This window comes from Schistocerca nitens, chromosome 2, assembly GCF_023898315.1.
Source record: "Schistocerca nitens isolate TAMUIC-IGC-003100 chromosome 2, iqSchNite1.1, whole genome shotgun sequence".
NCBI lineage: Eukaryota > Metazoa > Arthropoda > Insecta > Orthoptera > Acrididae > Schistocerca > Schistocerca nitens.
In genome coordinates, this window is record NC_064615.1 from 314,861,423 (window position 1) to 314,879,588 (window position 18,166).

General features: G+C 40.3%; 1 protein-coding gene across 1 annotated transcript in view; it reads right to left on the reverse strand.

Moving 5' to 3' along the window:
* Nucleotides 1–18,166, reverse strand: part of LOC126236083 (ATP-binding cassette sub-family C member 4-like) — a 251,908-nt gene that overhangs the window by 171,611 nt on the left and 62,131 nt on the right. Inside the window, exon 4 of the mRNA XM_049945146.1 lies at nucleotides 10,621–10,825. Within this exon, the coding sequence (XP_049801103.1) occupies nucleotides 10,621–10,825 (205 nt within the window). The remainder of the gene's footprint in view (nucleotides 1–10,620; nucleotides 10,826–18,166) is intronic.

Sequence of the window (18,166 nt, forward strand, 5' to 3'; positions counted from 1 at the left end):
ATTTTCGGAAATGTGACAATAAGCACTGCTTTTGTTAACGTGTTATTGCTTCAAGGAAATATTTGACATTTTGCTAAAAAATACTTCGTTCGTAACGCTCCTGAATCTGCTTATAGTAACTATTACACGGTGGTGTTTTTTGATTGACTTTAGCTTCTGTAGTATTTAGATTGGTTAAGCATGAAACATCCATTACAGCTACATCTACACTCCGTAAGCCACACAACGGTGTGTGGCGGAGGGCACTTTACGTGCCACTGTCATTACCTCCCTTTCCTGTTCCAGTCGCGTATGGTTCGCGGGAAGAACGACTGCCGGAAAGCCTCCGTGCGCGCTCAAATCTCTTTAATTTTACATTCGTGATCTCCTCGGGAGGTATAAGTAGGGGGAAGCAATATATTCGATACCTCATCCAGAAACGCACCCTCTCGAAACCTGGACAGCAAGCTACCCCGCCATGCAGAACGCCTCTCTTGCAGAGTCTGCCCCCTTGAGTTTGCTGAACGTCTCCGTAACGCTATCGCGCTTACCAGATAACCCTGTGACGAAACGCGCCGCTCTTCTTTGGATCTTCTCTATCTCCTCCGTCAACCCGACCTGGTACGGATCCCACACTGATGAGCAATACTCAAGTATAGGTCGAACGAGTGTTTTGTAAGCCACCTCCTTTGTTGATGGACTACATTTTCTAAGGACTCTCCTAATGAACCTCAACCTTGTACCCGCCTTACCAACAATTGATTTTATATGATCATTCCACTTCAAATCGTTCCGCACGCATACTCCCAGATTTTTCACAGAAGTAACTGCTACCAGTGTTTGTTCCGCAATCATATAATCATACAATAAAAGATCCTTCTTTCTATGTATTCGCAATACATTACATTTGTCTATGTTAAGGGTCAGTAGCCACTCCCTGCACCAAGTGCCTGTCCGCTGCATATTTTCCTGCTTTCCGCTGCAATTTTCTAATGCTGCAACTTCTCTATATATTACAGCATCATTCGCGAAAAGCCGCTTGGAACTTCAGACACTATCTACTAGGTCATATATATATATATATATATATATATATATATATATATATATATATATATATATATATATATATATATATATAGTGAAAAGCAATGGTTCCAGAACGCCCCCCTGTGGCACGCCAGAGGTTACTTTAACGTCTGTAGACGTCTCTCAATTGAGAACATGATGCTGCGTTCTTTTTGCTAAAAACTCTTCAATCCAGCCACACAGCTGGTCTGATATTCCGTAGGCTCTTACTGTATCAGGCGACAGTGCGGAACTGTATCAGTGGGTGGTAGATGGACTCTCCGTATTTTAACTTTATTTTTAATCCATTCGAGTTTGGACACTTCCCTTGCCAGTACAAAGGTGTGTATGAAAATAGGAACCTCTCCAGACGTGCTCAACCAATGATTGGTTCTCTACTGATTGGAATTCAGACACTTCTGGAGCGTAATTGTGTGATTGTGCAGCAGATGCAGCAGACAACTGCCGCTCAAGAGCGCTGTGGTCATGGATCTCATTTGTGACCGTGTACCGTATGATCGTTTGAGAGTGCTCGCCAACCACTCAGGAAACCGTATCCTCGTATTCGTACAAGCTCACGTTCTTGTTCAAGTCCCGTATGAAGAAGTCTTTACGATCAGTTGATTTCCTGTCAGACTGACGAGAGACTAAGCTGCTTTCGCGTGTTATCACCTGCCGAAACATTAACGTGTCTAGCAACATGGAATTGCAAACCAGGGTTTTACAGCGACATCAAGTGGCATTTCCTACTAAAATATCGGCCGTTACTGTCGGCAGAGTTCTATTATTCTAGTTTTTGCCGTTCCTTTAACTGGTAAACTTTATCAGTCGTCTTTAACAGACACACGAACTGTTCTGTTTGACTTCGTGGATAAGCAAACGCGACAGTGCATGTGACACTAGCACGAAGAAGCCTTTTGGTAGCTCGCCAGCATTGTGCCGCCGTCTTTTGTAAGCATTACAATTCCAGAGGTGGACCATTAGGGAGGCCAGCACACTACCTAAACATTAGGCCATCAGTTCTTTTCACTCTGTGGGACCAAAGCAAAACTGCCTCTGTAATTCTGATGTGACCATTATCGGAAATTCGAATGTAACAGTGAAATAGCCCATCTATGTACATGAAATCCTCAGACAGGATTTTCTCTTTCAACTTTTGTAGTCCTCAGTTGCGTAGAATATTACGCTATGTTGATAACTTTACTTTTGGACAGTCTAATTACAACTGAATGAAATAATTGTCGTGCCATATGCGTTTCGTCTTTATTCTTTGCAAGGCATCTTCAATGACATGGAATATATACATATTCTTGTATATACTATTTGGTTTACATTTTGAGACGATGTATATATAGGTTATAAACAGTTTTGGCAATTTGCTTTTCTGTGATTTAGCAGTAATTTAAAGTTCTACTTACAAGTTTCGTCAATGTTGTTTTACACATTCTTTTGTTCCATTTTTGACGCTGTTTTTTTTATAAAGTGCCATTTGAAATTTTGTTTTTGAGATTTCACATCATTAGGAACTTAACACTTGTTTTGATGTTATGTTTTGGTTGGTGTTGCCAAATGTCAAATGTGATTGGCAATGATCGAAAGTTATTGCGAACTATTGAATGTATTTTTGTGATCTGTGTGCGTATTTTATATATTTTGTGTGTGTGTGTGTGTGTGTGTGTGTGTGTGTGTGTGTGTGTGTGTGTATGTGTGTGTGTGTGTAACGGTCGCGATGCAAGGTGCTATTTGCGTTGGTCATGGCTGAACTGCAGTTTAGGGCCTGTACCCTCATTCACATATTTCTGTCGCAACATATTTCTGTCGCACAGAAAGTCTTTAAAGATGATTACTCAATAGCTAATACGATTACTGTTTTGTTGTGGAGCAAACAATTCGTACACGAAATTGGAGCAGGAACAGTGTCAATACTTCTAATGGTCCTTACACACTAACCTCGAGCAACATCACAGCAGGCAATGACTGTCCCCGTTTCGAATTTTAACTGCCCTATAGAGGAGTTATCGCATATTTTACTCCCACTCCCCTTAGCTGACCTTCAGTTCTTTTTAATCCACAGCCCAGCAAGTTAAGAGAGAAACAAGGAAAGGGGGTTTCTATTTTGGGAGATTATGTACCCTCGAAATTCGATAGGTCAGCTACGCTGGAGGGAGGGGTACTTACGTGAAGAGCTAAACAAGAAGCTGTCGCTTTCAGCAAGCTGTGTACTCTGTGACACTTTTTCGAAAAATAAAAAACCCTTATTTATGAAGGTATCATCTTTATCTCTAACAAAATTGTGCGCGCGTTTCCCCTCAGGCGTTGACCTTAGGCATTACCTTTTATATATGATTCCGTTCTTCAAATTGCCCTGTCCTGCAGTTCATCAAGCATATTTTGCCTTCTAATTCGAAGGTTTTAAAATACCTGCAACATTTCCCACCACAGGTTGATCTAAATCTGCATCTATGTACATATTTCTCGAGCCATCGTAAGTGCGTGACTGAGGGTACCCTGTACCACTAAGCGTCATTTCCTTTCTCTACTCACCAATAAAACGAAGGAAAAACGACTGTCTATATGCCTCGATATGATCTCTAATTTCTCGTATCTTCGTGGTCCTTATGTGAAATGTATGAAGACGGAAGCAGAATCGTTCTGCAGTCAGCCCCAAATTCCGGTTCTCTTCAGGAATTCCCATTTGAGTTCCCGAAGCACCTCCGCAATAGTTGAGTTGTTTCAACACACCGGTAACAAATCTAGCAATTTGCCTCCGAATTGCTTCGATGTCTTCTTTTCATCCGAATTGGTACTGATTCCCAACACTCGAGCAATACTGGAGAATAGGTCGCACTTGCTTCCTACATACGGTCTCTTTTACAGATGGACCACACTTTCCCAAAATTCTCCCAATAAACCGAAGTCTACCATTCGCCTTCCCTATCACAATACTTTCATGCTCGTTCCATTTCATATCGCGGTGCGACGATACGCCAAGATATTTAAAAGCCGTAACTGCGTCAGGCAGAACACTACAAATGCTCTATCCGATCGTTATGGGTTTGTTTTTCCTAGTCATCCGCATCATCTTACAGTTTTTCTATATTTAGAGCCAGCTGCCACTAACCAAGCCAACTAGAAATTTGTGTAAGGAAATGAAACATCTAAAGCCGTACGCGTGATGTCATTTACTGTATGGCTAGCGGTTTCGGTGCTTCACTGCACTATATTCAGGCCTTAACTGACGCTGGGGAGTTAACACCATCCGTATACACTATCTCTCAGTGGCCAACACCTGTAACTAGTTTCCGTAGAGTACCTGTAACCGCGATGTTGTCTCCCGAACCAACAACTAAGAAAACATCGTGGTTACACGTAGTACCACTCCTGTAATATGCTTGACAGGTTTTAAAATTGCTTTGTAGGTGAAAGCTTGCCAGTTGGCTTTCCATAGGGACCAGCGTGGTGCATGTTACATTGGTCGGTAGTCTGAGAAAGACTACGACCAATGGCTGAGAATATTCTGTGCGCCATACTGAAATGTGCTGCACCCCATGCTGGAAGGATCCAAGCCACCTGGCTTTCCTCCTTCCATTATCATGGTACACCAACACTACATGCTCTTTGTCTTAACTGGAGATATGCGGGACACATGATTCTCATCACTTTAACTGTGATTACCGTACTTTATTCTGAGTATTTTATTTCATAATAAATACAGGGTTAATGTCTGAACTTATGTCGCTTCGGCCAAGGGTATTTGTGGGGTCATGGTAGTTAGTTTCCCCAGGAGTTGGGAACGGCCTAGGCACACAACACTGGGAATAACGGTCCAGTCCTCTCGCCACTCAGACAATTAAGTCCCTGGCTTACTCCCGTGGAGCAGAGACTGGAGTGGGCTTACGGGACTCCCGTGTCACTCAAAAGGCGGGATTTTAAGTGGTGGTGGTGGTGGTGGTGGTGGTGGTGGTGGGGGTGGCGGCGGCGGCGGCGTGTACGGTATTGTCCGGTGCCCGGCTAACGGATTTTAGATCTTAAGGGCTGGCCCGCTGCCTGATAACATCTGGAGAGAACACACTATTCTTGAAGAGGGCAGGCCAGCTGCTGTGGGAACTGGATCTGGTGGAGTTCCCGTCTCGTTTGCTTGGGGTGTCGGAAATTCTCACTTTTATAAATAACGCTCTGGTTCACCTACTACCTCTTTACGTCAGACGAATTTCTGCAACCAACTTTTACAGGACAGAAACAAATAACGTGTTACCTGACTCGTTTGAAGCCGTACCGTTGCAAACGGGAAAGTCGGCTACACGGACACGTGACCGCAGGACCCTTGACTCGGTCGTCTCAGAGGCGGTCTAACGTGCTCGATCGCTGAGAGGGTGATCATTCTCGAGTTCTGCGCGGGCACGTCGACCTGGCGATCCGTAGATTCCAGGCTCGTGCAGATCTCCTGCTTACGCACGTCTCCACGTCCAGTGAGACAAAAGATTGGTAAGCGTATTTTGCAGCAGCGCTTAGTTAGGTGCGGGATTTACCATTTTATAAGGTTACAACGACACCACACTGCCGTTAGATTCCACTCACGAAGATATATTCTTGTCATTTCAGTTCGGACAACCAACCACTGCATAGTAAAACTCAGAGGCGTGGCTTTTGTTCACATTATTTAGGGGCCGTGCAGTTTGTATCCATTATTCTTCCCTGGACATCATAGTTGTGCTGAATAATTTTCTATCATGTTAGGTTCCTACTGTCGATCTGTTGGTTTCATTGTGTACAAAGGTCTTTTCCAGTGAATCACCATTTTATTTTGATTTGAATCTCATTTAAAGTAGGCAGTGTTCTCTGCATGTCATTTTCATTATCAATTATTTTTAATATATAGTTATTAACTGATGTTATAGCAATTCACTACCTTAGGTTCTCATGTTAGGACCAAATTTCAGATAGCATATTTCCACTGTGCTACGTGTATCAACAGTGGGTCTTAAGGGATGTGTCTGAGTCTATATTGAAATCGTTACGCGAGTCAGAGACTACGCGGATTATTGCGGGAATACCCCAAGTGATGGACGAGTGTGTCAGTACTGCCAACAGAGACGTCTAGTTGAACAAAGATGATGATGACTGGTTTTTAGGGCGCTCAACTGCGCGGTTATCAGCGTCCATGGAAAAAAAAAGAGGTATTCGTGATCCATTGATCACCGTGAATGAGTGTCCGCCAGTTACAACATCGCAGCAGTCACAGCTGGGCGCGGCCGGCTGGTACGAAGGAGATCGAACAGTTTTCAGCGACCTTGGTGGGCTGATGACAGTCGCCTCGCCGAAATGCTAACAGTGGTTTTGTTCACTGCCAGTCTCCGTAGACATTCAAGCTCCAACGAGGATCTGCGAAGCGCTTGTTTTCCTCCAAAAGAAAATGAGTGAGAGCTCTCTGCTTGGAACTCACCTCAGTCACAGACGCCACTTTGAAGGCTACTTATAGCGCCGCCACTGTCGAAACTTTATGAAACTCTTGGGGCTGAAGCAGAAATACTCCACGTTGACAGCAAATTCCACGTTTTTTGAACCGAAAGTGGCCGAGAAAAAATATGTTACGTTATTTACTGGACGCTCATCGTACTTTGCTGATTATGCTCTGACTGAGCCTTCATCGATATTCATGGGGACGGGGCAAGGTCGTCGGAGGGAGGGGGCCGAATACTCTGAAGCAGCAGAACCCAGTTTAACTTTCGTTTTTTCTTCTTGTGTCTTAGAGGTTTCCGTTCTGTGAGGATTTTGCTGGCTTTATTTCAGGGACAGGAGGATCATTCTTTTCTACAACACGCAACCTGTGGCTCTTTCAGCCACTGATTGCTGGCAGACTGCTCGTCCGTTTCGTATTGGGAAGGTGCAGGGCGCAAGAGATCACTGCGCAGACTGTCCTTCCCCAAACGACCTCCACTTCTGGGAAATTTAGTGAAGTGGACGTCAAACCCTGGAAGAGGGCCGTAACTAATTAAACAATAAAGCTGGAGGGGGAGGTTTTCAATGAACTAAAACTGACAGGTGTCCTTATAACAGCTGAGTCGTCGACGTAAAAAATTGACTGCATCTAAAACTGCTGTCAGTCACTTCTTACTATAAGCAAGGATTTACTGCGAGTAAATTCAAACTCCGACACTGCAAGGAGTATTGAAATTCGTTTGCTGGATGGTTTAATTAATCGCGATGGTTTTAACTTTGAGAAATTGTAGTAGTTAACTCTCTCAACAACGGTATTATCTCTCTGTCTACCGGACACTATTAAACAACATTATTCATAAAGGGATCACGGTAGCGTATATCTAATGCTCGTGTGGTTTTTGCCACAAGGATTTGCCGTGCTGTCTTGCCCACCAGACCTGCCTTAGTGGTGTATAATAAAGACAGGACCACACAAGCTGGTTTCAGGAAACATTGACAGAGTGACAGCAGCTAGATATCAAATTAACGAAAAAGGCAATGTAAACCAAGCCGGAACATATACATGTTCTGCAAAGCAAGTAAAGAATTTTCCATCCATTTCTGTCAGTGCCTATTTCTTATGCTAATGTGTAGAAGTACCTCAATCCTCAACATTTGCATTCATTGTGCATCGTCGTTGTTACTTTTCCTATTGTTAATTTCATAATTTCAAAGTATATTAACTTCTTCCTATTATATTTTGATACTACGATCTTATGTTAAAATTAATATCAGACTAAATCAGTCTTAAATATGAATGTATACACTGCTACCACAATGTTTATGTTTCTCGATTTTATCCTTGTGCAATGTTTAGTTTTGTGTCGCCATATTCTTGATAGATGTTACCACTATTTATATCTTTTCGTAACTGGAACTAACAGTGTCTAATCACTACTCTGGTACAAGAAACATAGTACTTCATCATGTATAATTTAAAAGAGGAACTATTTTAATTATAAATAATTAAGTTAAACCTAAACTACATTAAAATGAAAAAAATGTTTTGTGAAATGTCAGAATAACGTATAAAATAGATCAACGAGATGTTTAACGTGCCTTTGAATGAACTCGATCATATTCAGCAAATAAGGCGCACAAAGTATTTGTTAACTTGTTTTTAACTTTCGGACAAATTATTTCTCAAATCAGAATCATAGTATTTCAGTTCTCTTATTTTCAGCTTTTTTCAGAAAATATTAAATACATTTAATATCGACCAGTATTATTATTATTATTTCTTTCTTTCTTTTCTCAGACGTTATGTCTGGTCAAAAATGGAAAGTGATGCGGACCTTGATCAAGCGTGACTTCCTTTTAACTGTACGGTAGATGTTACATTGCATGTAGGAACTTTCGGGTGGTTGAAGATGTATCAATAATTATGGATTTCTGTAGTTGTACATATAAGTTTGTATGTAGCTGTATTGCATTGATGTACTGGTGGATATTGTGTGGTATGACTCCTGTAGTTTATAGTATGATTGGTATAATGTCAACTTTATCCTGATGCCACATGTCCTTGACTTCCTCAGCCAGTTGGGTGTATTTTTCATTTTTTTCTCCGGTTTTCTTTTGTATATTTGTTGTATTGGGTATGGATATTTCGATTAGTTGTGTTAATTTCTTTTTATTGGTGAGTATGATGTCAGGTTTGTTATGTGGTGTTGTTTTATCTGTTATAATGGTTCTGTTCCAGTATAATTTGTATTCATCATTCTCCAGTATATTTTGCGGTGCATACTTGTATGTGGGAACGTGTTGTTTTATAAGTTTATGTTGTAAGGCACGCTGTTGATGTATTATTTTTGCTACATTGTCATGTCTTCTGGGGTATTCTGTATTTGCTAGTATTGTACATCCGCTTGTGATGTGATCTACTGTTCCTATTTGTTATTTGCAAAGTCTGCATTTATCTGTTGTGGTATTGGGATCTAATAATATGCTTGCTGTAATATCTGGTGTTTATTGTTTGATCCTGTATTGCAATCATGAATCCTTCCGTCTCACTGTATATATTGCCTTTTCTTAGCCATGTGTTGGATACGTCTTGATCGATGTGTGGCTGTGTTAGATGATATGGGTGCTCGCCATGTAGTGTTTTCTTTTTCCAATTTACTTTCTTCGTATCTGTTGATGTTATGTGATCTAAAGGGTTGTAGAGGTGGTTATGAAATTGTAGTGGTGTAGCCGATGTATTTATATGAGTGATTGCTTTGTGTATTTTGCTAGTTTCTGCTCGTTCTATAAAGAATTTTCTTAAATTCTCTACCTGTCCATAATGTAGGTTTTTTATGTCGATAAATCCCCTTCCTTTCTGCTTAATGTGAATCTTTCTGTTGCTGAATGTATGTGATGTATTCTATATTTGTGGCATTGTGATCGTGTAAGTGTATTGAGCGCTTCTAGGTCTGTGTTACTCCATTTCACTACTCCAAATGAGTAGGTCAATATTGGTATAGCATAAGTATTTATAGCTTTTGTCTTGTTTCTTGCTGTCAATTCTGTTTTCAGTATTTTTGTTAGTCTTTGTCTATATTTTTCTTTTAGTTCTTCTTTAATATTTGTATTATCTATTCCTATTTTTTGTCTGTATCCTAGATATTTATAGGCATCTGTTTTTTCCATCGCTTCTATGCAGTCGCTGTGGTTATCCAGTATGTAATCTTCTTGTTTAGTGTGTTTTCCCTTGACTATGCTATTTTTCTTACATTTGTCTGTTCCAAAAGCCATATTTATATCATTGCTGAATACTTCTGTTATCTTTAGTAATTGGTTGAGTTGTTGATTTGTTGCTGCCAGTAGTTTTAGATCATCCATGTATAGCAAATGTGTGATTTTGTGTGGGTATGTTCCAGTAATATTGTATCCATAATTTGTATTATTTAGCATGTTGGATAGTGGGTTCAGGGCAAGGCAGAACCAGAAAGGACTTAATAATAATAATAATAATAATAATAATAATAATAATAATAATAATAATAATATTATTATTATTATTAATGTAGATCAAGATAAATCAGATTTCGATCTCATTTTATTTTTTCAGCATGAAGAAATTCCACAGTTTCTAGACCAGTTTAACTTTTTATGCCAAAAATAGCTAGACCATGAAAAGAGAAACGTTTTGACACTATTTACATAGCTAGCAGCAGAGTTAAATATTTCAATTTCCCGTCAAACCACACAGTTTTTCTTAATTACCCTGATTACTTTCAAGTAATTTAATCTCTGTTCTGCAAAACTAGACTTCACTATGGTCAATTTGTCAATTTCCCTCACTTCGTTTGACTATGAAAATTCGGACAAATTCCATTACGTAATTTCTAGAGCCTTCTTTTCTTTCCATTAACACACTAGACCAAAAAGGAAGAAAGCGGAAATAATTAAGAAACAGACTGCAAAGAGCCACAAGCTCTTAATTGACGTACCATCCCCTTCCAGTAATGGAATAAAAGAACTTTTACCGTTGTTCTTTCGGACTCACTTCGAAGACGGCTGAACGTTTTACAGCCAAAATATCAGCAGCGGACAAAGTTTAGTTACGGACAAATTGGTTTAATTTTATGGATCAAGTAAAATGCCGTGGATTACCTTGCGGTAGATGAGACTGCAGCAGGCGACCCTCATGCGCATGCCGACGAATTGCGTCTCCTTGGAGTAGTGATGCCAGCAGAATATGCGCACCAAGACGGCGCCGATCAGCCCCGCAGAGTACCCGTACGCCTCCTCGATGGTCGTGTCGGAGCCCGGGCTGAAGAATTCTATGATCTTCGCCAGCAGCACGGATTGCATCGTCCTAGAAACACGCACCACACACGATTATTCCTTGCTTATCCTAAAAACGCAGACATTAGCAAGGCCGAAAGCAGTACAAAATATTTTAGGCTGCTGGACTTCACTCTGTCGTACTGTAGACCACGCTATTATAAGAACTGTGTTCATTTTACTGCCTCAACCTGGAGAGCATCTCTGAAGTTTTACATTAATAATTCAAGGAAAATGGAATTAATTTAACCTACTTTTAAGTTGCTGGATTAAATACTGCTGTTGTGGTCTTCAGTCTGAAGACTGGTTTGATGGAACTCTCCATGCTACTGTATCCTGTGCAAGCCGCCTCTTCGAGTACGTAGGGCAACTTACATCCTTTTGAATCCGCTTACTGTATTCACCTCTGTGTGTCTACGATTTTTACCCCTCCCACACTTCCCTACAGTATTACACTGGTGATCCCTTGAAATCTCAGTGTTTCCTATCAACCGATCCATTCTTCAAATTTCTTTTCTCCTTAACTCTATTCAGTACCTCCTCGTTAGCTAGGTGATCTACCCACTGATCTTCAGCATCATTCTGTAGCACATTTTAAAAGTTTCTAATCCCTTATTGTCTGAACGAGTCATCGTCAACGTTTCACTTCCATACACAGCTACACTACATACAAATACATTGAGAAAATACTTCACGTAAATCAATATTCAGTGTTAAATTTCTGTTCGTCAGAAACGCTTTTCTTGCCATTGGTAGTCTACACTTAACATCCCCTCTACTTCGGCCATCATCAGTTATTTTGCTGTCCAAATAAAAAAAACTCGTCTCCTATTTTAAGTGTCCCGTTTCCTAATATAATTTCCTGAGCATGACTTGATTTAATTCGACTACATTCCGTAATCCTTGGGTTGCTTTTTTGATGTTCATCTTACACATCCTGCTTTCAAGATACTACTCTTACAAGTTCTTTGCTCTTACGGACTAATACAATGTCACCGGAAAACTTCAATGTTTTTATTTCTTTTCCTCAACATCAACTCCTGTCCCAAATTTCTCTTTGGTTATCTCTACTGCTTGGTCAGTATATAAATTGAACAACATCGGGAATAGGCTACAATCCTGTGTTACCCTTCTCAACCACTGCTTCTCTTTCATGCTTCTATTCTTTTGACTGCCGTCTGATTTCTGTACAAGCTGTGTATAACCTTTCGCTGTTTTATCGCCGCTACCTTCAAAATTTCGAAGAGTGTATTCCAGTCGACACTTAAAACCTTTCTCTAAGTCTATGAATGCCACAGTAAGACGTAGGGTCAGTTTTGCTTCCGTGTTCCTACATTTGTCCAGTATCCAAATTTATCTTCCCCGAGATCTTTTCCAATCACTTCTTCCATTCTTCTATAAATAATTGTGGACCCATTTTTTGCAGCTATTACTTACTGAAGTGATATATTCACATCTCTTAGCACCTGTTTTATTTGGAATTGGACTTATTAAATGCTTCTTGAATTCTGGGGGTATTTCGCCTGTGTCACATCTTGCACACCACGTTGAAGAGTTGTCATGGCTGGCTCTCCCAAGGCTGTCAGTAGTTCTGACGGAATTTGATTTTTTAGATGTTTATATTTTCTTTCGCCTGCTTCATTTGCAGCATCCGAAATCTCTATCTTACCATTATGCAATCAGTCTGAAAACTTCCCCGTTTCCAGGTCGCTTTAACGTTTATAAACTTCTGTCACGATTCTTAAAGCCAAGTACTACGACGATTATGCTCTGTGCAAAATTCTACCAGGTGTCTACCTCTCATTCCTTACCCCCCACCCCAATTCCATATTCACCTACTATAGTTCAGTTCTTTTATCTTGGCGGCTCGCGCATGCCCGCCTAGACGCGGGAGATTGCTGCGTTGCCAGTTGCACACGACGCACGCGCCAAGAGAAGCAGCGCCATAGTATAGCATAGTTCGCAAGCTTACGTTTACGGGGGAGCGCGCAGTTCATGAAGTAAAGCCACCACGGCCACATTAACCCTTTCGCTGCTACAAAGACGTGCTCCCTGCATTCCGCGCTTGGGCGATTTTGTCACTGCACTGCTCGCCTGTGCAGACACATTGTGTTCCGACTGCTTTGACACTCTGTCATTCGATTCCACAAAAACTATTTGGCTCAAAAATTAGATTTTTACCTATCTTCTTGACTGATACCTTCTCCCCATAAATGACTTAATTTTGTTTCGATGTTCAACGCAGTTATTATGCAGCATTCAATATAGTAAACCATTGCACGAAATTTTGAAGAGTTTGCAGAGGTAAAGTCCATAGAGTATACTTTCCATATGGTCGATTTTAGTTGCCACAATGTTGAGAATGAAATGTGGACAAGATACCTATATATTTCATTTAATTTAAGTACCACATAAGTGTCGTATGTAATATTCAGAAATATTCCACCTTTCGCGACTGTAACAAAAGTTTTACTTACACTGGGCACGTTTGGCTTAATTTTAAAGTACTTCAATCAATCAAAAGGAAGTAGACAAAATACATTAAACAAAACTGTGGACTTACAAAAACATTAGGACTTGAATATACCGTCTGTCAGTGAAGTGCTCAGAGCTATGTCAAATATAATTTTGTGTGTCTCACACACAAACAGCATTTATTTGCTAAAACACTGATGAGCCAACACAAACGTTGAATATTGTGCTACCGCAGCACAAAACTACGAAAGGTGACTTGGCAATGGAGGACACAAAATACAGTCCTCTTATGATGCTTCAAAAGAGAGAAACGCATCTGGTCTAAATAAGTCGCTTATTACAGTTGCAGAAGAGGGATATATTTCAGTACCATTGGTAAAACTGCGACTGTGGAACAAAAACAAGAAATAGAACATGAATACCATTGTGTATGTGCCATACCTTTTCACCTTTCACTTTAAAATGAAGCCAAACGCGCCCTGTGTAAATAAAACTTTTATTACAGTCGCGAAAGACGGAATATTTCTTAATATTACATACGACACCTATGTGGTACTTAAATTAAATGAGATATTGTTATACAGTAAATATTATATGAAATTTAGGTATCTTGTCCACATTTCATTCTCAACATTGTGGCAACTGAAATCGACCATACGGAAAGTATACGCTATGGACTTTTACCTCTGCAAACTCTTCAAAATTTCGTGCAATGGTTTACTACATTTAATGCTGCACATCAAAACAAAATTAAGTCATTTATGGGGGGGAAGGTATCAGTCAAGAAGACGTGTAAAAATCAAATTTTTTGGCCAAATAGTTTTTGTGAAGTCGAATGATAAGTGTGTCAAAGCAGTGGGAACACCATGTGTCTGCACAGGCGAGAAGTGCAGTGATGACAAAATCGCGCACAGCGCGGAATGCGGGGAGCACGTGTCTGCAGCAGCGAAAAAGTTAATGAGGAGGCAAAGCACTAGAAATTTCATTCAAACGAATAAAATTCGTGAAGTAAGGCACTCCAATATTGTTTTTAAATAGAGAAAAATATTAAGCACCGCACAATGTACGAACTCGTAACCTTTCACTTGGCAGCCCAACACCTTAACCATTCCGCTACATCGGCTCGTCGAATATTGTAACTCCATAAGTATTCTAACACGTCACGCAACTACTTATAAACACTGTTGGCATGACTATGAATTACTCACGCTTCGTCGAAGTACAATAGGAAATAAACAATTACCGCTGTTCTTTATTGCGAAAAAGCAGTTCGTGAGATTCAAACAAACACCATTCTTTGCTATCGCCTGAATTAGGAGTCTTATTGCTTGTTTGGTTTAATTAATTAATAGAATATGAAGCAATTGGTATAAAGAATGCTTTTTCCAAACTTTATATAAAAGAAAGTCTGCTATCAAGACATTGCTTTTGTTCTATTACTGTATTTATGACTGAACGTTTCTAAAACTGAAGAGACTCGTCCGTGCTCTGCACTGCAGTCGAGATCTGGCAACGTCGTTCTCAGTTCATTGGCTGACTGTGTTTTCTGACGTCAGATGCGCAGAACGAACCTAAACTCGGCCGCCAAGATATATGACGCGCACTTTAGTTTTCTTTCTCTCCCTTTTCCTACTATTGAATTCCAGTGCCCCATCATAATTAAATTTTCGTCTCCCGTAACTCACTAATTTCTTTTATTTCATCATACATTTAATCAATATATTCATCCGCGAAGCTGATTGGCGTATTAACTTTTAGTACTGTAGTAGGTGTTGGTTACGTGTCTCTCTTGGCTATGATAATGCGTTCAGTGTGCTGTTCATAGTAGCTTACCCACATTCATTTTCTTAATCACTTACTAACTTAGAGCCAACTGCTTCGCTCGCGTAGACTGTATGGCCTGCAGAGATTTTGTGTTTTTGTTTTATCGAATTTTTATGTTGTACACTAATTGCAACACCTTTTAAGCTTTCCATGCTAATTAAGGCCATATAAGCATGGTCTTTTTATGCTAATTCAAGCCATATAAGCATGGACTCTTCGAATGTACTTCTGACTAAAAAGCTATTGTAGTTAGAGTCCAAAATACTTGTTAATCATGCCTTTCGCGTTCTTGTGATTTTTCCATAGCAACTTTCATCCTGTAACAAATAATTCTTTATACCTAACCGAGAAGCTAAATGCCTATTCTCATAAATTTTTTTAATTTTACGAAATAGTTACTTAAATTTTCATCCCATGTTGCACTCCCTCGGGCATCGAATTTGCAGAAACACTGAAACACGTATTTTCATTTTCTGTCTGAGAAACCAAATACCAGTTTTAGTTCCAGCTTCAAAATTCCTTTAACAGCGACATACTTTCAAAAAACCTTCATCCCCTGTTTCACCTCCTTAGGAGTGGAATTTTGGACTATTCCTTCCTAAGCGATGCTTACAGTATAAGGTCCACATACTCTCTGAACTTCCATTTTCTGTCGTTAGCAGTTTGGGCTGGGCGACGATGAGTCAGTGAATCAGTCTGACCCTATTTTACCCCCTTGGGGGGTTGAATTTCTAAAAACAGTGAAACAAGAATTTTTCATCTCAAACCGAGAAGCCAAACAGTTTTGGAAGATTTAGCTTTAAAAATTCTTTCACAATGAAATATTCTCGTAAAAGCTTTCACCCCCATAGGGCTTAAATTTTTAAATAACAGCGAAACACGCACTTATTTTTACATACATCTGAAAAGCCGAAATTAAGTATTTCGTAGATTTAGCTTTAAAAATGCTTTCATAATATATTTTCGTAATAAAATATTTTCATAAAAATCTCATCCCTATTTCACACCCTTAAGGGTTCAATTTTCAAAAACACTGAAACGTGTACTTTGTTTATAACCGAAAAGTCAAGTACCAGTGTTCATATATGTCACTTTAAAAATACTTTAGTAGTTCTTTAATAATGATATATTTTCAAAAAACTTTCACCCACTATTTCACCCCACAGGGTTAAATTTCCAATCATGCTGAAACACGTATTTATTTCTGATCGATAAACCAAATAAATTCCGTAGATCTAGCTTTAAAATTGCCTTAATAGCCACTTTTTTTATAAAAAAAACCGTCCTTGTTTCATCCTCTTAGGGTTAGAATTCTGAAAGATCCCTCTGTAAACGACGCCTACCTTGTAAGATCCACGCCTTCAGATCTCAAGTTTCTATCCTTAGAGGTTTGGGCTGGGCTATGATAAGCCCGCCAGTGAGTACATTGTCTTTTACACATAGAGATTAAACCTACTCCTGCATTATCCCTATTTGATTGCGTTTATACCCCTACACTCGCCTGATCGTAAGTCCCGTTGAACCTTCCCCTGGACATTATTAATACGCCAATCGCCGGTTTGGGGGAGGGGGCAGTACACTTTTGTCAATTTTACTCCATCGCCCAGTATCCACATGTTAAAGGCTAGCCCACTTTTTCAGTGACTCTATACCCACGTGTTTGTCCCACTGTAGAGGTCAAATCTACTAGCACACACTTCCTAAGGACGTGTGAGGAGAGGAGACAATGGTGGTTAAAGAGAGAACAAAAAACAGGCTAAACAAGAATGAGACAGGGGTAATAGGTGAGGAAAAAAAAATGAGACGAGGACTATGGCAGCGGGACAAACAGTGAAAGTCGCTAAGGAGGAGACTGGTGAGGAAAAGCGAGAAAAAGGGATGAAGACCGTGATAATGGGAGAGACTGACCGGGGAAAGTGCCAATGGTGGAAAAAGAAGACTGCAGGGGAAAGAGAAATGGACAGTAGCAGTGGGAGGGAGACACTGAATACGAAGACTTAACTATAAAGAGAGGCTGGGTGATAGGATTTAGAATGTTCTGTGTCAAAAAAAAAAATGGCGAATATATTAGCATACCATCGTTTTTGGTGAAGAAGAAGAAGAAGAAGAAGAAGAAGAAGAATAAGAAGAAGAAACAAGGACTGAGGCAGCTGATTCCCGACTATTCTATCAGAGTCTTTTACAGAGAACATATTCGCCTTTGTTGCAACCTGCACGAGCATTTACCGCCGGTTTTATACTCCATTGCGTATGAGACTGGAGCACTATCCTAGACCACTATATCCTGTTCACGGATCCTGGCACGTGACCCAGTCTGGCAAATAGTTATAAATTTTGCTCAGATCTCCATGTGAAACTAGGACAGGGATTCCAAAGTGCATAAAAATTTAAATACGTTGATCACTAGCATCAAGAGAGAAGCTAATCAATGACTGTTCCCAAAGAACTATTCGTGTTTACAGATCTGAAGCAGCTGGTCCTAAAACTCATTTCTCCTGGACGAGGTGAAGAGCCACAGCTCACTTTATTTGGTCAGTCACACGTGCTGTGTTTCATCTCGTCCTTGGCAGCACTTAGCGATGAACAAGTGAACATAGTCGGCAGCAGGGTACGTCAGTGCTGGAACAAGTGGACGACTGCACACCACACACGCCATGGGTCACACCGGCGTGAAGGGTCACTGCTAGCGATATCGACGCAACAGGGGCTAAGTGGAAGCTGATCACGGCCAACGCAGACCTGGACTGCAATGTTCTTTTCTGTTTCCGCATATTGAACGTTTCTGTACCGTGTACATAGGGGAAAGAAAATTGTTTATATCGGTAAATACAAATATCCTTTCATGTTTACAAGTCTTTTTAAACAATTACTAGCTGTACCCAGTCACCCAGTCACCCAGTCAAACGTTGCCGTGATTCAGTCAGGTGAAATGGAAAACTAAGTAAAAAGGACACGTTTCTAATGTGTGGGGTGATTGGATGTATGTGGTTATCTACTTCTCCCCCTATGCCCTGCCCATCTCGTCCACTCCCTCTCTCCATCCTCTCCTGTCCCCCCCCCTTTCTCTCCAACA